General features: G+C 39.8%; 1 protein-coding gene across 8 annotated transcripts in view; it reads right to left on the bottom strand.

Moving 5' to 3' along the window:
- Positions 1 to 21,758, bottom strand: part of LDB3 (LIM domain binding 3) — a 191,317-nt gene that overhangs the window by 157,195 nt on the left and 12,364 nt on the right. For 5 of the 8 annotated variants that reach the window (XM_089510606.1, XM_089510601.1, XM_089510602.1 and 2 more), the window contains exon 1: positions 13,120 to 13,388. In XM_089510606.1, coding sequence (XP_089366732.1) covers positions 13,120 to 13,212 — 93 coding nt within the window. In that variant the 5' untranslated portion in view covers positions 13,213 to 13,388. The other 3 variants (XM_089510599.1, XM_089510600.1, XM_089510605.1) reach the window with 3 other exon arrangements.

The following is a 21,758-nucleotide window of genomic DNA, read 5'->3' as shown; positions in this document are numbered from 1 at the left end:
CTTGTAATTATAAGCTACTATTGGTCTTTTAAAGTCATTAAGCAGGTTGTGTTTGCTAACAGTGTATTCAGAAGTCTTTTCACTATTTCAGACAGCTGTTTTCATGGATATTAGGCCTTCAGAAACTGAGTTAGGACATGTGAGAAATTCATTTCATATTTTTGGGTAGATTTATCTACTATATATTCTAGACCAAATACTTAACAACTTGAAATCAGCAATCCATATAGAGTGGGTCACTGGTATCTTTTGGGGTTTGGTTCCAGGACACCCCACGCACCCCATCCCACCCTGTGAATACCAACATCCGTGGATGTTCAACTCCCAGTATATAGAATGGTGTACTAAAATCCTTCTTTTTGGATTTTGAAGCCATGGATGGGTGTACTTGTGGATACAGAATCTGCAGATATGGAGGGCCAACTGTATTTCTGGTTTGCAATGTGGTCCTTGAAATAAAATAAAATATATTCAAAAGTACAAAAACATATTTTAAAAGTACAAAAAACACTGCGTATGTTTCTAAAATGCTTACAACAAACATGCTCTAGTCAACAAAAGTATGCATCCATTAAAGTGATTTCAGTAATGCATCCATTGAAAACTCAACACAAAAATATAGACAGATTTCTTTCTTTCTTTCTTTCTTTCTTTCTTTCTTTCTTTCTTTCTTTCTATGGAACTGGCCTGGAATGGGCCTGGACACAAGAAAAGGCAGAATTCCATGGAAATGCAGATGACAGATCTTCCTATCTGTACCTGAAGATCTAAAGCTGAAGCATATGAATACTAAATACAGTTCTTTGTAGCAATACTAATTGTAACTAGAGAACGTTATGTATTTGCTATTGATAGCAGATTACCTAAACCAGGGCCCTAAACTGATCCTGGCAAACCTGAGGTGGCAGCAGTGATGAGAGGAGTATTTCAGGAGGAATAGGATTCTTCACATTGAAGAAGAGCTAAAGGAGGGAGGGAGGAATGGGAAAATCTCAGTCTCAATTTCACTGAGGTTCTCTCAGTCCCACCTGCATTTTTGCCTATACTTGTTTCATGAGAGTTAGAAGACATTGTGTTTTCTTCCACATTTGGAACTTCCCCATAACACACAATTTTACAAAATTGAAAATGTTACTTAATCTCTACATTTTCTTCATTGACTAAAGCATGTTTGTGAATATATATATTTTTTCAATTCTGTGCATTTTTAATCATTCGCATGTATGCATTTTTGTGTGTGTGGATTTTATCCTTTTGATACACTTTGCAAACCTCTGACAAAAATTTTTTCCATGCTCCCTGGGAGTTAAGAACTGAAAGCTCAGGCTGGAAGCCACACATCATGCATTCACAATTTACTCTTCACTCAGAAATAAAGATGCATGCTACTCCTCCACCATGCTCTCTTATGACTGTGCCTCTGGATTCCATATTCTCTGGAATGGTTTTGCAGGTGCTGTTTATTGAATGTTGGTGCCAGCTGCAGCTGTGTCATTGTTATGAAAATCCACAAACTATAGGTTTTCAAACAATAGGAGAAACATTATAGCTCAAAGAAGTGCCTCAGAATGGTATCTGCCTGCTTATTTATCACATTCATCCTACCTTTTCTCTGAGAAGCAGAAGCTCATGAATCTATACCAGTTTCTGCAAACCACTACAAACAATCCTGAGAAGCAGGTTACTGCAAGAGGAAGGTTTTTCAGTGGGAAGATGTTCTTAGCATGTAAATGGACATGTCACCTTTGTAGGTGTGAGAAATTGCCTGCCTTATGGCCATCCACTCCATTCTACCAATACACTTTCCATTTGTATAGACTGAACTTAGTGACATAATCATATGTTAATCTTGATGAAACTATACACTGCCTCTCCTGTTCTCTGCCTAAACTAGCCTTTCCCATGGCCAAGTATGAATTCTTCCAGTACAGTTTGCTTTTGTATGCAGGATAATGAGAGGAGAGGAGCCATAAACTAAATCAAAAATATATTCATTTTGCCTTCATCTGGCCCTGAACAGGGAATACAGATCCATCCATTTGATTCTACCCAAGGTAGATTTACCAAGCCATAGTATTTCCAGTTTCTATGTATGGCTGTGAAAGCTGAACAGTGAATAAAACGGGCAGGAAGATAATCAACTGATTTGAAATGAGATGCTGGAGAGGAGATGTATATGGACTTCTGAAAAGATAAATGTTGGCTCTTACAGCAAATCAACCTTGAATTCTCATTAGCAGTGAAGATGACCAAACTGAGGTTGTTGTGCTTTGGACATATCATGAGAGAACATGACTCACTGGAAAGATAACAATGCTTGGTAGAAAGAAAGGCAGTCGGCCCTTCTTATACATGGATTTTTTATACATGGATTCAAGCATCCACAATTTGAAAATGTTCCAAAAAAGTATACATTTCAAATATCAAACCTTGATTTTCCATTTTTTATAAGGGACACCATTTTGCTATGTCATTATATTTAATGGGACTTAAGCATCCATGGATTTTGTTATCCATGGGGGATCTTGGAACCAAACCCCAGCATATAAGAAAGGTCCACTGTACTGCACTACATGTGGATTGGTTCAATCAAGGAAGTCATAGCTCTGTGTTTGTAAGACCTGAGTAGGGCAGTTGATGACTAGGAATCTTGGAGGTCTCTTATTCATATGATTTCCATAAGTCAAAGTTGACTTGATAGAAAATAACAACAAAGTTGATTCTGACAACACACTCTTCTTGCTAACTTTACTATTATTGGAGGCTAGCATAGGTTGTACCAGTCTTTATGATGCTACAAGTCTGTAAAGATTAGGTTTTTGCTGTAGCTACTCTCCCGTGTAAAGACCCTACAGCCTAATTCTGCCCTGTGCTCACACAGTAGCTCTTACAGTATAGCTGGAAGGGCCCAGATCTCAACAACAATGAAAAAAGCAGGTAGCAAATGAAAACAATGATTACTGGGGAAGTTTGACATTCAAAGAGCGAATACTTTCAGTTCACTTTAATATTATGATTTTATTGACAGGCTTTCGGATGTTGATGAAGCATGTGAGTTACAAAGAAAGGAGGCACTCCTCACTGCATTATTTTGATCAAAGAGACTGGAAAAATAGTTCTGATATGATCTAATGTCATGGAAATTGCACAGGAATTGCTGGACAGGAGAAGCATATTCTGAATCTGTACCAAAAAAGGTTACATTTGCCTTTCTTCTTTGGAGAGCTATTTCCTCTGCACTAAGCAATGCAATAACAGGCGCAAACTGGGAAAGAGTCCATTTTTCGCATGATAGTATCCTTCAGCTTCAAGGAATGGGAGAAAAACTGTCCAGGGAATAACTCTTGCAGGTTGGATTTAAGTAAAACTGCATGAAAATGACATTCCCCAGACATCAGGTTTACATGCTGGATGGAAAAAAAAAAGAATCTACATTAGAATAAGAAGTCAAAGTGGCTAAGCCTATGAGATGCTTGAAATTTCACCTCTTCTACCACCTTTAACTTGGTAACTTTAGACAAGATATTGTTCTCTCAGTCTCTGATACCATTGCTCTTATCTTCAAGATGTGGAGAATACTGACTAACCATGCATATTTTTATAGCAATATTATCACTACTGTTGTTCCGGGTGTTTGTATAATGTGCATATTTATTAAGTCATAAATTGAGTTAATGCATGTGAATGAACCAGAACACTCTATACTACTATATAAATGCTGAGTATTATGTAACTCTTCTGAAAAGCTTGGAAAAAAAATACTTTTTGAGCTATAAGTCCCTGAATCCTCCAGCCAGTATGGCCACATCTATATGTGTGATTCTACAAACTGTAGCCTAAAACAGTCACTCTTCCAAGCTAGTATTCAAAGAAGAAGCTGTGTTGGTCTCTTGCAGCATAAAAAGGAGAAAGGAAAGGGGAGGAAAAAAGGGGAAATGTGGCAGCACCTTTAAGACTACCTGATTTTTATTTTTGCATGAACTTTCATGGATACAAACCCAGCTCTTAAGATCCAACGAAGTGGGTTTATATCTACAAAAGCTCATGCGAAAATACAAACCAGTTAATTTTAAAGGTGCTGTCAAATCTTTCCTTCTTTCCTTCCTTCCTTTTTATCTTCCAAGCTAGACTCTGGTCTCAACATTTCATTTTGACGTCCCTGGACTCAACCCACAGCAGGCCACTGAAATTAAAAGTAAGGAACTCTAACAGCAACCAATCAGACTCTTGCTATAGAAGCAAACCCTATACAATATAATGTGAAGAGCAGAAGAAAATGGGTTCTTTTGATGTATATGTCAAGTCAGAAGAGATAGTCACTAAACTGACTCTCCAGGTTTTCAGGCGGAAGGCTTTGCCCAACTGCAACATTCAAAATGTGGAATTACCTTTCTGAGGTCAAATCAAATGTCAGAGGCATCACCTTCACCTAAAACATCCTCAGTGGAACAACTCAAACAGCTTATTATGAAAACAAGTTGCTGTTGCCTTCCCCTACACGTTTTTCAACAGTGCGATAATTTCCTCTGACTTATGCCAGATATAAAGAGTTTTCTTGGCATGATTTCTTCAGAAGGGGTTTGCCCTTTCCTTCCTCAGAGACTGAGAGAGAGTGTCTTGCCCAAAGACACCCAATGGGTTTGCATGGCTAAGCAGGGATTCAAACCCTGTTTTATCAGAGTCCTAGTCCAACATTCAAACATAGCAAGCTGAACAAAAGTTGACTTGATAGAAAATAACAACAAAGTTGATTCTGACAACACACTCTTCTTGCTAACCTTACTACTATTGGAGTAGTAGCTGAATTCCTAGGTAGTAGCTAGTAGCTGAATTCCTAGGTAGTTACAGGCAGGTGTGACATTTCTGCTTTGTTATATTGCTGTATTGCTCAGAACAAAATAATATAAATGATAAATTGAAATAATAAAGAATAAATTAACAAGGGTAGCAAATTGTTAGTTATTTAAAATGGCACTGTATTTTTAAATGACACTGTATTTTAATTGCCAGCGAGGAGAAAATCGGTGGGATTTTCTGCCTCTGATGCCAAAACCTGGCTGGATTTGAATGCTTTGCCACCTGATTTGAGAGGGCTGGGATGCAAGTGAGTGCTCCACCTAAGGCAGCAAAAGGCCTTCAGTGGAGCCTGGCAGCCAAGGCTCTGTGGATAAACAGTCTGTTGTGTTGAATGAAGATATATAGATAAATATTTAAAATGATTAAGGTTAATACTGACCATTCATTCCAGGACATTCAGTGGTCACTTTTGTGAACTATGGCAGGATGACACCACTTTAACTAATCTCTAAATGACACCAATTTAACTACAAATCTCAGAATTCCATAGCATTTTGTCATGCCATTTAAAGTGATGCCGAACTGCTTTCTTTGTGCAATGTGGCAGTAGCCTGCAGTTTCCAGAATCCTCCATTCCCCATGGTCATTGGCTTTGTTGGCAAGGAGATTCTGGGAGTTAAAGTCCCCTTCCCCCAAATAATTTTTCCAAGATCTGCTTCTTCAATTTTGGATTTAGCAGCCATCTCCATGAGCCCACAGGAACTACAAAGACAAGTTCTGCATTTGTGGCCATGCGTCAACAACACTAGACTAAAGAAAGCATTGAAGCTATTTTTCACACCTGCTTGCTAGGAGAAAATCTAGCATTCCAGACGTAGGAAGTTGCAGGGTGACCTTAAAATCTCACACGCCTTCCTTCCAGCCATCACTCGGCCATTTATTTTTAGATAAATGACAAGGCGTTAAGCACAATGCCCCACTTCATGGGAACACAAAGATATGCCTTCTTCACCTGTCACCCTTCGTGATTGACTGGGACTTCTGCACTGCATGCTTTTGAAAACCAAACAGAGATCTGATCACCTGGACCTCCCAGAAGGGAACGGCTGACAATGCCTCCTTCAAGGATTCTTTTTTGGAAATTTTAATCATTAATTTTAGCTGAATTCCTAGGTAGTTACAGGCAGGTGTGACATTTCTGCTTTGTTATATTGCTGTAGACATAGCAAAATATCTGCACCGAGTGTTTTAAATGCAACGTCTTATGTGAATACATGCAATATCAATGCAGTTTAGGAGTACCACAGACGCAGACATTGGAAGTGACGTTTTTTGGACTATAGCTCTCAAGAGTCTCCCATTCTGGTTGCAAGATTCTAGTGGTTGTAGTCCAAAAAAGGTACCATTTCTAAGCAATGTACAAAGGTATTACAGTGAGGATGGCAAAGATTATTTTTTTGTTTTGTAAATACATGTGCTTCTGTTCCCAAGGACAGCTTTTCCAAAACTGATTCAAGAGAGGTTTTTAATGTGCTTAAGCTTGAATAGGAAAGATGCCCTAGGAAACAGTTTATATGGTAAATCTGTTGCATAGTTTGCCTGCCTTCAATCTCCATCTGAATCCCTAGGCCCTCTTTGCTTTTTTGGAAAAAAAGAAATAAGGTGGAGGATGAATGTCTAAATGAATAAATAATGTGGGCACAGAATACTTTTGCTGTTTGTTATGTAGGCTCCTGACAGGAAACATACATGGTAGGCTCACATACTGTATGTGATCATGTGCTCCTCGTTCCTCCTCACCTTCAGTGTGATTATGAGGAGGAAAGAGAGAATTTTCACTTCTATTTTTTACTGAGCACCACTTGCTGTCACATCTAAGGAGAAGTCCACACAAATTGTATTTACGACACTATGGTTTATAGGAAAACGTAACTTTAAACTATGGTTTATTAAACTGCTTTGTACCTAGAAACTGTCTTTAAGATTAACCACGGGAACACAGTACCACAGACATAACTATAAAGTGTGGCCACATTGGGGGAATAAAGCACATGAACCCAAGGCACCTAATGCTAAAACACAGTTTGACATTTTGTCCAAACAAGCCCAGTGAGACCATCCCTGTATAGGGATAGACTTCTACTCTGAGTAGCAGGTTGTTCTTGTTGTGTGCCTTCAAGTAATTCCCAATTTATGACTACTCTAAGGTAAACCTACCATGGGATCTTCTTGGCAGAATTTGTTCAGAGGAGGTTTGCCATTGCCTTCCTCTGAAGATAAGCGAGTGTGACGTGCCCAAGGATTTCCATAGCCAAGCAGATATTCAAACCCTGGTCTTCAGAGCTGTAGTCTACCACTACACCATGCTGGCTCTTGGGTAGTAAGAAAGTGAATGTTTTATAAAGATGCTTAAGCACATGGCCCCAGAGACCTAAAGCAAATCTATCTGTATCTGATCACGAAAGGTCCCATGCCATTTAGGTGCAGGAGGTGTTCCACACACACAATATAAGTACTGTTTTTATTTGTAGTAAGCATATGTAGTAGCAGACAGCCCATAAAAAACCTCATTCTTGACCAAACAAAGGCATATTGTCTGTTTTAGGACACTTTTATAGGAAGAGATCATAAAAGTGAGATAGGATACTATTAAAATAGATACCTTTCTCTGATATCATCACCTAAATTCATAGCTGGTTGTTGTTGTTTTTTCAGTCAGGAGCTTTTAGGCACCTCTTATTTCTCCTGAGCAAACAGTGCACTTTCACAAAAAAGAAAAAGAAAACAGAAAAAGGCTACCCAAACATGGTCCATTTTTAAAAAATATATATTTATAAGTTGATATACAATTTCCTTATTCATGTGTTTATGAACACATGTGTATTTACAAAAAGATAATAAAAATGAATCTGATTGCAAGCATGAATGCAAGAATGGATTCGCTATATCTCATTAATAACAAATTCCATTTTGGTCATGCTGTTAGGACTCTGGCTTCATGTGCATTTCTGCATGAGTACATTTGGGTGCATTTTTAATAGATTAGCTCAGAGATACTCAAACATTTTACTCTGGATGGACCCCCTATTTACGTCTACATTCAGACATTGCACTCCCTCCCCCCTACTCGATGTATGATATGAATAAAAATATTTTGGTTATTTAGTGTGTGTAAGTTCATTCACACATTCATGTATATTCATATTTTAACATTTTATAAGGAAATAACATTGGTCAAATTAGAACAGTTTTTTTAATAGGTAAATTCAGTATTTAACGCAATACATTTTACACATAAAAAATGAGGAAGAGGAGGGATTAGGGCCTCTAACTCTTGTGCCCCACTTGAGCAACTCTTATGCCCCCCTGGGGATCCTGCCCTATCATTTAGGAACCACTGGATTAGCTGACAAGTAACTGCTCTTTTGTTGTTGTTGTTGCAAACAACCTCTGTGGCAATTACTGGAGTTTATTCCTTTACACTGCACCCTCCATATGCACACGCTCCAACATTTGACAGATGCAAACTGGGACATATGCATCCAAAGGTGATTACATAGCAAAAGTTATTAATGAGGAAGAACACAGAAAGCTAGGAGAGGTTGCAGCAGTTTGCTTTTGGCTGAACCTACTGGGAAGGGCAAGATACTTCCACTCCTCTCTACCTTGCTCAATTGATTGCCAACTTTTTGCCCTTCATACTTAGTTTGCAGCAAATGAAGTATGAGAACAAAGGTGGGAGAAGGAGAGCGAAACATGGACATTCTAAAAGCTGCTTAAAAAGTGGAACCACAGAGGATTCATCAGGACTGTCCCTACCAGATCAAGACAGCTGAAGGATATGCATACATTAACATACATCACAATTTGGCACAACTTATCTCTGTTGGCCCCTTACTGTGACTCTTACTTCTAATTTCCATGTTTTTATACAGATACTAACACAATATCTTAATTAGGGATGCTCAGATCTGAGTCCCCCATCAAACTTGTTAATTGCAAAATTGTAGCAAGTGGCAATTCAGATAATGGCAGGCCAAGACTATTTTATTACCTTTTCTCTTCCTTTCGATCTCACTCTTACATACATCCTTATATTTAAATAATAGGTATACTCTAATATGAAACCTTACACATGGCCTCCTACCCTTTCTTGTTCAACAGATCAATGCCCTCTGTTTTACTTCCACCTCAAGCACTTAATTTGAAGGCCACCATGCTGAGCTAACATGGTGTAGTAGTTTGAGTGTTGGACTATAACTCTGGAGACCAGGGCTCAAATCTCTGCTTGAGCATAAAAACACATTGGGTGACCTTGGGTAAATCACACACTCTCAGCCCCAGAAGATGGCAATGGCAACCCCCTCCCCCTGAAGAAATGCACCAAGAAAAACCTATGGCAGGTTTGCCTTAGGGTATGAATAAGTCAAAAATTACTAGGAGTCACACATCACTACCAACAGCATATAGAATTCTCAGCCAAAGAGCTCTAGTGCTTCCCTAAACTACAACCCGAAGATTACACAGGATGCAGCTGTTAAAGTGAACTCATAATGCTATAATTGTGTAGTGTGAAAGGGCCCCTCTCTCCTACCTACAGATCTTGTCTGAAAAATCCTCAAAGGTTTTGAATTCCAGTGTGGCGTTTTTCAAGTGCATTCCACCACGCTGACCTTCATAAAAGCATATGCATCTGAAGCATTCAGAATTAAAACAAGGGCAGAAGGTGGTGCAGCAAGCCAAGACTGGAGGACAGGAAAGATTCTAAGGACACATAAAGGAGAAGAGATCAGAAGACATTTATATAGGTAAATTATCAGATTAGAGGCTTCAGGCTTGACCCCTTTGGTCAAAACCATTTTTAAAAGGCCCCATGCTGTTTTCACAAAGAATTCGGTGAAAGTAAGGTTAAACATGTGTCTTTTCAGATACACACTCCCTCCTTTACTTCCACCAATTCAAGTCTTCTTGTGTTTGTGAAGTTGAAACCAAAACTGTTCCATCCTCACACAAGAGAGAAGCATTTACGGATTCAATGCAACTTTAATAGTGATATATGAGCAAACCTTAGGAAAAGAAACCCATTGGAGAGGTAGGAAACAGTAAGGTTCCCATACTGGGAAACAGGCAGGTCATTCATTATATTACTTATTAATTATATTAATTATCAATTAACTGATTATATTAATGGATTAATTAATCAGAACTTCATTTTAGGGGATGCTGAATGAGTCTGAGAGAGGAACTGAGAATCCATGGAAGGGTAATAGAACAAAGTGGCTGATAAAGGCTGGAGAGCACAAAGAGAACTCCAAAAAAAGATAGACAACATGTATTCATATTAAGATGTTATGATATCACTTTATATCTAAATTAGGACCCACATAATAAAATAACTTCATTGTCTATATAGACAGTTTCCTGATTCACAGTGAAAATTTGTTTTTAAAAAATGTCTGCAAAGCTGGAAGTAAGAGCTGTCCAGAGACATAAATGGAGAAAGTGAATGGTTGAATGCAACTGGATTTTTGGTACATTCCCTCCTGGTCCCCTTTAAAAATGTAAATGGAGCAAAATAAAACTAAAAACAGGCTAATAAGAACTGAGCATCTTCAGAGGGTATAGATTTTTGGCTGACTGCTGGTGAGAGGAGAATCCAAGTGGGAAGAGGACAGATGAAGCAGAGGCACCCAGCATTACAACATTTTGTTCCTAAGTCCCACTTCTTTACTCTGCTTCCCAAATTCAATTTGTGGATTCTTTTGATTATGTAGCTAATATAGTACTACCTGCATGCAAGAGGCAGGAATCAGAGCTAGGAAAAGTTATTTTGGACTACAGCTCCAACAATCCCCTAGTTTGTGGCCATGCTGGCTGAGCAATTCTGGGTGTAGTAGTCACAAAGTCAACTTTTCCAAGAACCAATATGAAGGCTTGTGGGGCTGATATATAAAACAACTTTGGGGTGGGTGGGAGACAAATCATTAAGGAACAGGGAATCTAAAACAGACAAACGAGGACTAAGGATGATCAGTGACTGATCATGAGGGGAGCAGGAAATAAAAAGGAATATCAGGAATCTAGACCATCATAATTTCACATTGCAACAATTTGTGACAGGGCCCCATTTGTAGCGGCATTTTGAGATTCAACCTGTTGCTACAGCTAAAGCTTTCAGACTAAGCAACCTCATCATTTATCTTAGCCCTGCCCAGTTCATTTCCATGCATGGTATTTAATCCTGAGCTCATACCTTTCTTCCTTCCCTGTTCCCGCAATTGGAGTGTGCATTATCCTAGATACTTAATTTGTGATTAAAAAGAGAGAAATCACTACACAGAGGTGAATCAGACAATAACAGCTGAATTATCCAAAAACTGTTAGTAGGATTTCAGGGGATACTTCCAGATATTTGGACAGTTAAATTTTAAATGGCACGGTATGGCTTGGGGCAGAGAACATTTTGCCCTCCAGATATTGTTGGACTGCAGTTCTCATCAGACCAAGCTATTATAACCAGTAGTGAGTCATCATGGAAATTATGGCCCAACACCATCTGGAGGGCCACATCCACTCAATAGGTATCTATCATTCTTTAGCAGAATTTTTTAATTGGAAGAAAAAAAGATGGAAGTAGTGGTAGGAAAATATGAGAGAGTTATTATTGGAACACTGACAACACCTGGATTCCTCCCTCTATATGTATGGAGCAATGTGATTCCAAGATTAAAGTCTCACCTAGAAGGACCCCAGATCTCAGTCAGGGGAACTGGCTTGTCTCTAACAGCCCAATGACTCCAGATGAAGATTCAATCTAAGGCCTCTCCCACCTTGCTTCTCCTTTTGTCATGCTTACCCACCTTCCCTCCATCAGATTCTACCCGCACCCCCCATAATATGCACCAGTAACATACATTGTGCCTCTGAGCTGGTGAATAGGAAAGGTGACCTCTGAAACCAAAGGAAAGACCTGTACCCTGTCCTATAGCTAAAAGGTATTAAAGAGATAGGACAATTCTATGAGTTGAAGCCTACAGCACAACCCCACACATGTCTACTCCAAAATAAGTCCCATCAATGTCAGCGGGACTTAACTCCCAAAATATAGGATATGAATTACAGCCCTAACCATCAAATTTCCAGACTTTATTTTCAGACTTGATCATTAAAACACAACAGTAAGTATATTTTTCATCATAATGAGTGGAAACGAAGTTTGAGGCAGCAAAATAAATCCAAGTATTTGCTTCTATGCTTTGCCTAATACCTTTGTGTTGAATTATCCAGATTAAAAATAACATTCAACATACCTTTCAATGTAAGCACAGTTACAATTCAAGTGGGGGGTATTTTGTTTTTTTGTAGTGTTTCAGCCTGTTTAGAAAGTTCTTGAAATAGACAACATGCTAAGAACAGCCCTCCTCTGGGCAGCCTCACAACAATTCTCAGGGAAAGTGGAAGACTGGAAATGCAATAATCTGAGTGGTCTTTGCTAATTACATTGATTAATTAATTATTCAGTAATGCATTACTTGGCTCTGAAAATGGCAAGTACCTAGATAATGCAAGACATTATTTTCCACTTTACTCTGCCCAGTTGAATTTAAGCTTACTCTAAAAATCATTCCTTTAAAAAAAAAAAGCCACACCATATTTTGTTAGCAAGTCAAAAGTCTGGGTGTCTTTGGTGCCAACACTTGGGAACCACATGGGCAATTAACCACTTTGATTGAACCCAGGAAAGAAAAGGGTTTTCAGGTTTGAATGTCAATCCCATAGATCAGATGTAGGGAAACAACAAATGACAGATAAGTTGGCATGCCTTTCCCCCCACACTGGAGACATCACCCTGTCTGTAGCACTTCTTCCCTTTCTTCCCATTCCACTCAAATTCATATTGACATGGAGTCTGATCAGCATACTAAGTTGGGCATTTTTCAAAGCCAAGTTCCTTTCTCACATTGATGTTGGGGGCAGCAATCTTCTGAGAGAGAGCAAGAGGGATGGCCTGATGCTCAAAGAAGACAACCACACCATCAATATAACATGCGGATGTGGGTTGTTTATGTTTTCTGTGAACCAAAGAAGGCAGAGGAGCAGTGCATTGACATTTTTCTTCTTGCAGCAGTGGGTACTTTTCGCCACTGTATCACTCTGCCAATCCCCCCCCCCACCTAAAATAATGGCATTTTTAATAAACCAAAGGGGGGGGGGGAATGCCCATTCCCTCTGCTTGCATAGACCAGTTGTTCACACCATTACAAAGAGGGCTGCTTCAATAAAATCCCTGAGAAGGGGTTGTTGCGAATTGCCAGCACTTACTCTGGAGATGGTCAGAGGCATATTGAAGTCCTTCCCCCCTTGCAGTCGGAATCCCCATGGTCCAGGTCCGTTGAGTGTCACGCTGTAAGACATTTTATCTTTCTTTCACGCCAGGCACCCCAAAGGCTCTGTGGAATGGAGGGAGGAGAGGGAAGGGGGGCACACAGGTGGGTATTTCTGTTTTAAAAAAAAGAAGAAGAAAAAGGAGAGGTTCTTTTCCCTTTCTTTCTTTCAAACTAAAGCACAAAAAAAGAATGATCGTTTTTGTCTCTTGCCTTGGTCAGTCCTGCTGAAGTGTCACCTAAGAATAGATAGGAGTTATATTGCAGATACTGATATCCCTGATGAGGGAGTCCATAAAAGGCTTGTAACCAAACACCAGCTATGCAAAACCTTCTGTGACTCAGAGGTCTAATATAGGCCCCCTCTCCCAGGTTAACAGACCTTTCTAGACTCCTCGGGTCTCTCCTGTTCAACTCAAAGCCACTTTTCTAAAAGCAAGAAGATTTGGCTTTAAATGCAAGACTCGCATTTTGGGGGGGGGGGGGGAATAAACACAAATGAGAGGCCCTGGCCTTTCATTGCACTGTGCTCACTTGTCAATAGCATTGATCTCTGAGGTTGCACTACTGTGCAGTTCTTGCATATATAAAATATGCAAGTGCCTTTGTGCATTCTGACATCCAGTACATTCTTATATTTCACATCAATATTTTTCTTATTATTATTATTATTATTATTCCTAACTCCCATATTGAGAAGGAGTGGGGAAGAAGGAAAAGATATAAAATAGGAAGAGAGGGAAACTCCACTTAAAACTTAGATTCTGAAACTGGTAGCCTATGACTGCAGAAACTGTCTCTTTCATTAATATATCCTAATCCTGTCATTTGTCCATAAGGTTTCTAGTTTTCATACCAGCACAAAAGGCTTCAGTAAAGAGGTAGCTTTTGCAGATTCAAGAGGACTATGCATGCACAGGTTTCTTTGTCAGAAAAGAAAATAGAGACACTCTACTCACAAAGCCTCCTGGGCAAGAATTGACAACCTATCATGCTTAACTGTAGTAACAATTTTGCTGCATGGTGGCTGATGCAAGACGCACATACAAAATAGTACTTCTTTGTTTAGAATCTGTGAAATTTACAAGATGTGGTAATGGCCACCAACTTAGATGACTTTACAAAAGGACTGGATAAATTCATAGAGAATAAGCCCATGAATAGCTATTATTTGTGACAATTATCTGCTGCCTTCCAGAATCATAGGCACCATGTGTCCAATGACTAGTTAGAAAGACCAAAAGCAGAGAACGGCTATTGAGATTCACACCCTGCTGCTTGAGGAATTCCCATAGGCATCTGGTGAACAACTATGGGAAACAGGACGCTGGACTAGATTGTACTTTGCTCTGTTCCAGTGCCAACTTGGAAAAGTAATTTTGTCAAAGTTGTAGTCCACAAAAAGAAACATTTCTCAGCTTAGTTTTATGTTCAATCCAAATTCAACTCTAACCATGTCACCAGGGGCTCAGTAAACCTCCTGGTTTTGCTGTATGTATGAAACAGCAGTAGATGTTGGAAGGAGGACCAAGCAGCTAGCAGGACATAAGTCATGGTTTGTGAACTGTGCCACAGGGCATCTCTTGTGCACTGTGCCACGATTAATGGCTTGGCCAGGGAGTCATGAGATGAAGAAGCCCAATTTATATTCCAAACATGTATTTATTTAGCAACATTGTCCAGGGATTTGAATCCTCAGGAAGTAATGTTCTTTCCCCCAAAATGTCTCCCCAGTTACCGTCAGAAGAAGCCCAACTTAAAGAACTCATTTATGGAAGTAAACCACAGGCTTTTAAAAGCAGAATGGGAGTTAAATTGTGTCCAAAATCCCTGGCCTCACTCTGGTTCTTCAGAAAACAGTGCCGCCTGTGCAGCAGCAAGCAGACTTCTCCACAATAGAAATGTCAAGTTCACAGTGCAAATATTTTCCCCAAAACTATAGTGGAGAAGAAGTGACATACCCATGCATGTCCTATGTTGCTCTGATGCTGCCCAAGATACAGCTGGTTATGTTCAAAAAGATGCATAAATTAATTGCATTCATGCCCAGTTTTTCCTTGGGATCTTATTAGTGTGGTGCACCAACTAATTGAACTCCGTGAGGCTTACCTTGGCATAATGCTACATAAGACTTTGTACTTTTAAAATTGAAAACAAGTACATAAAGATACATTATATAACTGGAACAATATTCCCAAATGCACTGATTTTTACACTATTATTTACAAATGTATTTTGTTGATCAGCCATGCAGTAGGCAAAATTCACCGGGAAACATTTAGATCAAAGCACACAGCAATCACTCAAAAGTGACATCAAAACACCAAAACAGAACAGCCAAAGCAAAAGAACAGCAGTAATCATATATTGAGCCACAAAAATAATCTTCATGCGTGCCAGAAAACAAAGGGATGCTTTAATAATGTACAGGACACTGTGTGTGTGTGTGTGTGTGTGTGTGTGTGTGTGTGTATAACTTTCTTATTTGCTCATTCCATAAGCAAATGTAGGAATATGTCAGAAAAGGAGACATATTCTGACTTCCTAAACAGCCCTTTTTCTCTACCAACTTAACACTACATCTGATCTTCCAAAAGCAGTTACATGCATAGTTATCATATTGTGGCACATCCTCCAACTGTCTTGGTTTGGCAGAGCCAGTCTTTATCAATCCTCTGCCATCCCATTTTCTCAGCTGCTCTTGAAATGACGTTGTTTCTCATTTCTCCTCCCATAGTCCTCCTCTGTCCTCAGCTTAAAGTTAAAAAACAGAAAGCTCTCTTCTTCTGGCAACTGTTACCACCCCAGTCTCCAGAAAAGCATAAAATGTCTTACCTGAGAGGCTCAAAAAGCAATGACATTTGTTTTCACAAAAACAAATAACAAAGTTTCACATACCCACAAACATTGATTCATTGCAGGTAAAAATCAGTCTTGTAATTAATTACTTCCACATTCTAGTCATGCCACACACATCATTTGGCATTGTTTTCCAACCCACATGTCATGAAATGCTTTGCAGGGCATCATTCCCTGACTGGCTCTGATCACCCGTCCTTTGCTTACACTGGGGGATTCACAGCCCCAGGGTGTACAGCTGGTTGCCAAGTTGGATAGCTTTCAAAGAGGGTCATGAAGGATAGGGCCAACAGTGATTATTAATCCGGATGGCTGTATATCACCTACAGAACCAGAAGCAGGGGAATGCCAAGTGGCAGGACACTGTTGTACTTACATTATGTCTGTGGGACTGGCCACTGTGCAAGCAGAATACTAGTTTAGATTACCCTCTGGTCTCATCCAGTATCTTCTAGTGCTTTATGTTACAGCCTTACCATCCTAGTAGGCATTAGTTTCTTGGGCAGTGGCTACATGGTTTCAGGTCCAAAGTATACACTTTGGCTGGTGAAAACTGGGACACATGTGGTCAAGCAAAATCAGAGTGTGGTCAAAATGGGGAAAACTTATTAGTGAGGAAGAAACACAAGCAGCGAGTGCTTTCTTATTATTCAGATTTGCAAGCCTCTTGCTCCCACTGCACATGGAAATTCAGTTTCAGATTGCCTTCTTCTTTCTGCCCTGCACAGGTGTAGGGTTGTATTGGGCAGAGCATATGCATTACAGTCAGCCTTCCTTATCCACGGATTTTCTATCCATGGCTTGAAAATATTTTTTTAAAGAGAAATTCCAAAAACCAAACCTTGATTTTGCCATTTTATGTAAGAAACACCACCATGCCACTGTATTTAATGGGGCTTGAGCATCCATAGATTTTGGTCATCCAGAGGAGGCCCTGGTACCAAACCCCAGAGGATACCAAGGTCCCTGTACTTTTTGGGGCTACAATTCCTAGGGGATCCTGGAAAGTGTCATCCAAAAGATAACTTTTCCATGTACTGGAAGCCAGGTTGTTGTATGGAAGACCAAAGAAATACACTCCATATTCGCTAGAGTTAGGGGCAGAAGACCCCCTGTGAATATGGAAAAACTGCAAATAACAAAAACACCATGTTTTTACTGAGAGGACACCTCTCTAGGTATCTCTGGATCCTCCAGTGCAACTCTGTGGTTGATGTTCGACAGACACTGACCATAGAACTGCCCTGGAGGAGCTACAAAGGCCTAGTAGAGCATTCTCTCTTTAACTTTTAGTTAAAGTTGACCATAGAGTTGCGCTGGAGGACCTAGATATTCCTAGAGAGAACATATTAATCAAATCCGTGAATAATCAAATCCGCAAATATCAAATCCGCAAATATGGAGGGATGACTGTAGTCTTATATTCAACTTGATGTATGTATGAGAATTGCAAACCAAACAGCTATGATTCATAAACCAACTGGTTTCAAGATTTACTGGTTCATTAAGGCACAATTCAGGAAGGAGCCTGTGAGTGTGCAAGTCCCCTTCTGTGTTTTATTTATTTTAAAATCCAAAGTCTAAACGTAATGCATTAAAAATGAATGTAATGTTTTGCATGTGGGGGTAATGTGGGCATTATTTCTGAGAAATGATATACACTGGTGCCTCGGGATACGAAATTATCGGGTTACGAAATTTCCGGGATACGAAAAAGTTGGATTGGCAAAAACTGTTTCGGGTTACGAAATATTTTTCGGGTTACGAAATTCATTTCGGCGCGAAATTCAAATGCTGCAAAGTGCAGCTATAGGCTTTCCGGGTTACGAAATTTTCGGGTTACGAAAGGAATGGCGGAACGAATTAATTTCGTAACCCGAGGCACCAGTGTAATGACATTTAACATTACTATTTTTATGAATGAGATGAGTAATATTCATACCCCCAAACACTGTTTTTTTCTGGGGTCATTTTAGGAGATTTGGGGACATTTTTCTAATTTAAGGTTGGGATTTTTTCTTTTTAAATGAAGAAATTATACATTTGGAAGTAACATGTAGCAACTAATGCATCACATCCTTTTAATTAAAAAAAGCAATGTTAATGTGATACATCTCAAAATAATATTCTAAGCTCTGGCCTGTACTCTCCTGTTCCATAGCACAGGGAACACCAAGATGACTTACAATGTTTAAAAATAGATTGAAACCTATTTGCATCAGCCCTTTCTACTGATATATGTGCAACATATTCAACTAAACAGCTAAAATTACCACTTGAAAAATTAGAATAAAGGCATAGAACAGCATAGAAGGATGTAGCCTAATAGAAGCTGCTAAACATTTGTTATCACCAGATTATCCTGATCTAAAGAGAAATGGGACACAAATAAACCAAAGTGCCCTAGGCAAATAACAGGAAAATAATTAACTTCCCCCCAAATGTTCATCAAATGAACAAAATATTGTAGTAGTATATGAGTCACTGTTCCAATATTGCCACATTCACATGATCCAGCTATTTTCTATTTACCTTTGAGATACAAAACCAGAATAAAAGTAATTTAGAAAGGCAGAAGTGGTGTGCTATAGTGGTATGAGCATTGGCGTACAACTCTGGAGAACAGGGTTTGAAACCTTGCTGAGCTATGAAAACCCACTGTGTGACCTTAGGCAAGTCAAACTCTCTCAGTCTCAGAGAATGGCAAAAGCAATCCATCTTCTGAACAAATCTTGCCAAGGAAACCCTGCCTTGGGTTCATCTTAGGGCCACATAACTTGGAAATGACTTCAAGGCACACAACACCAAATAACAAAATTTAGAAACAGAAAAGTAGAGCTGTGCTAACATAGAAGAGAACATTTAAACAACAACGAGTTTAGGAAAAATTATTTTACTACAATTCCCAGAATCCCTCTCTTCTTTTACTTTTCCAAACTCTAGAACAGTGTTTCTCGAACTTTGATCTTCCAGGGGTTTTGGACTTCATCTCCTAAAAGCCCTAGCCAGCTTGGTCAGCAGTCAAGAATTCTAGTAGATGAAGTCCAAAACACCTGGAAGATCAAAGTTTGGGAACCACTGCTCTAAAAGAAGAAAAAACAAGTAGAAGGCCAGCCAAATGATTGTGTGCACTAAAAAGGCCGTTAATTGGAAATGGAAAGTTAAAGAGTTAATGAACACTATCCCTTAAAGTAGACGTTTCTATATTCTAGATACAGGAACAAAGATGGATATTTCCCTCACTCCCAGCAACTGTGGAAACCCTAATTGTTAGTCCTTCTTCAGAGTTGATCACAAAGGACAAACAGGACCACAGTCATTCCATAAAATACTCTGGTCCCTAGGGACTTAAAGGTAATTAAAAAGCACTTGGGATTGAAAAGCCAGTGAAGCTGACTTTAAAAAAGAAAGAGGAAAAAAAAACTTTATTAAATGGGCTCTAGTTCAAAGCCTCTTAGATGCCTTTTGAATTTACCAAAGCATCCAGACACCCTCTGGATACATTCCCATGTAGAACATACTGCAGTGATTGAGTTCCAACATAACTAATGAGTGTTTAAGCATTGCCACATCCACCTTTTTCTAATTGGCCTTAGCTAGACAAAACACTCCAGGACACTAGTGCAGTAGTCCTTAGAAATAATATCAAATCCAGGAAGACCCTATGTCTGAGAATCTGATTTTTCAAGATGAAGGATACCCTGTCCTATTATAGTCATTGGATCAGCTGTTTACCTACCAGTCAATTTCTGTCTTTTCTATATCTAACCTATTATGGTCTCCAGATATCAATTGAGAATTTCTAGAATTTTCCTAGTTTGAGATGGATGTGAGAGCAGTGTATCATCAGTTTATGGATAACAAAGAATACCCAAAATCTTCAGACAACATCTTCCAATCACCAACTATCAAAGCATAAAGCTTGTCTGACATCACTTTCTGAGAGAACCACGATGGACAAGGCTTTAATGTGAATTAAAGATTGGAATGACTGTGAGTGACTAAATGTACATGGCATCTGACAAACTGGTCACAAGGGGGCATTAAGCAGCCCTTACCAACCCCTTGTGGTCCTCAGTGTCATAGCCTCTCATTATAAAGACCCACCGGACACCTCTGAGGGGATTCAATGGGGGCAAGATGAGTAAATCTTTTCTCCCATCAGTACCTCTAAGTATCTTATATACTCATGTATAAGTTGACCTCATGTGTAAGTTGAGGGCAAGGTTTGGGGCCAAAATTATTGATTGTTATATGGCCTATGGATAAGTCAAGGGTAAAACTTTGGTGCTCAACATGGGGCTCCTTGGATCCATTCTACAGAGAAGCAAATGCACCAGCATTATCTCAGGGGCCCAGCCACCCCTGGCCATTGATGCCACCATTTTCTGACCCAGGAATTGCAAAAGGTTGCTAGAGAGAGTAAAGAGGATCAGTGGTTCTTTTAGGTTCTGCAATGATGTGCAAAGCTCTGAAGGTAGGAGCTTAGACCATCCGTGGAGAAACTAAAAGAAGCCTAGACCTCCTCCGCTCTCTCCAGCATGGTGGCGAAGTGCCAAAGAGACACCACCACAGCAAGGGAAGCAGTTTCTACCAAACCTTTCTACTCTTACCCCTGGCAGGGAAGCACCAAAGAGCTGCCACCATCATAGGGAGAGGCAGAGGTGACTAGGGCTTTTTTTCAGCTTGCCCCAACTCCTCCTTATCTCTCTGCCCAGCATGAACGCTCCAAAGAGTTGTTGCTATGGTGGAAAGAGCAGAGTGCATTGGGGCTTTTTTCAGCTGCTCCTAACCACATCTGTTCTCTCCGCCATGGTGGGGAAGCCCCAAAAAAGCATCTGGAGAGAGAACAGAAGGGGCTGTAGCTTCCTTCAAGCTCTCCCTCCATTGACTAAGGCCTGTTACAGACTGCCAAAATAAAGCTGCTTCGGGTCTCTTTGGAGGTATGCTATTTAAATGATGCATGGGTCCTAAGAGTCCAGAGGTCGCGCCAAAGCCACACTCCATTCCTAAGCACTGGAGGGCAGCTTTGGTGCAGCTTCCGGATTCTTAGGGTGCATGCATCATTTAAACAGCATACCTCCAAAGAGACCCGAAGCAGCTTTATTTTGGCAGTCTGTAACAGGTCCCAGTTCTCCAACTCTTGGGACATAGTCTGTGCTGAGACAGCCTGAAAGAAGTACTCACCTCCTCTGCTCTCCTTGCTGTGGTAGGAAAGCACCAAAGAGCTGCCACTGCAACTAGTTTTTCAAGCAGGCATTACAAAAGGCCAGCAATGTGGCAGACAATGGTACTACATTGACCTGTATAAAAGAACCTTCATTTTTGGGGTTGAGTTCTTTACATAGTATTTTTTTAACATGTACTACACAAGTATATACAGTAGGTTCTGAAATGGATTCCAACCTCTGTTTGGTCAAACTTGTCATTGATTTTTCCTCCACTGTTATTTTAGCTGTTGCCTTGGCCCTGCCATTTCATCATAGCAAAACTCAGGGTAAACTAATAAAGCAATGAGAGGTTTTTTTTTTTTTGGGGGGGGGGGGACCTTAATAAAAGCATCAGTCATGGTGGCAGGATATCCATCTGGCTTTCTAAGCGTTACAAGGCAGGCCATCCTATTAAGTTGACACTCCTTTGGAGGTTAGAAGTCTTGACAAGCATAAACCTTTCCAGGCAGTGCCCTGTTCTGGATAAAGGAATATCCATGAGCTCCTC

The sequence above is a fragment of the Sceloporus occidentalis genome, unplaced genomic scaffold (assembly GCF_023333645.1).
Source record: "Sceloporus occidentalis isolate IW3139 unplaced genomic scaffold, rSceOcc1.0.p SCAF_2, whole genome shotgun sequence".
Taxonomy (NCBI): Eukaryota; Metazoa; Chordata; class Lepidosauria; order Squamata; family Phrynosomatidae; genus Sceloporus; species Sceloporus occidentalis.
This window is presented reverse-complemented; position numbering and strand designations above follow the sequence as displayed.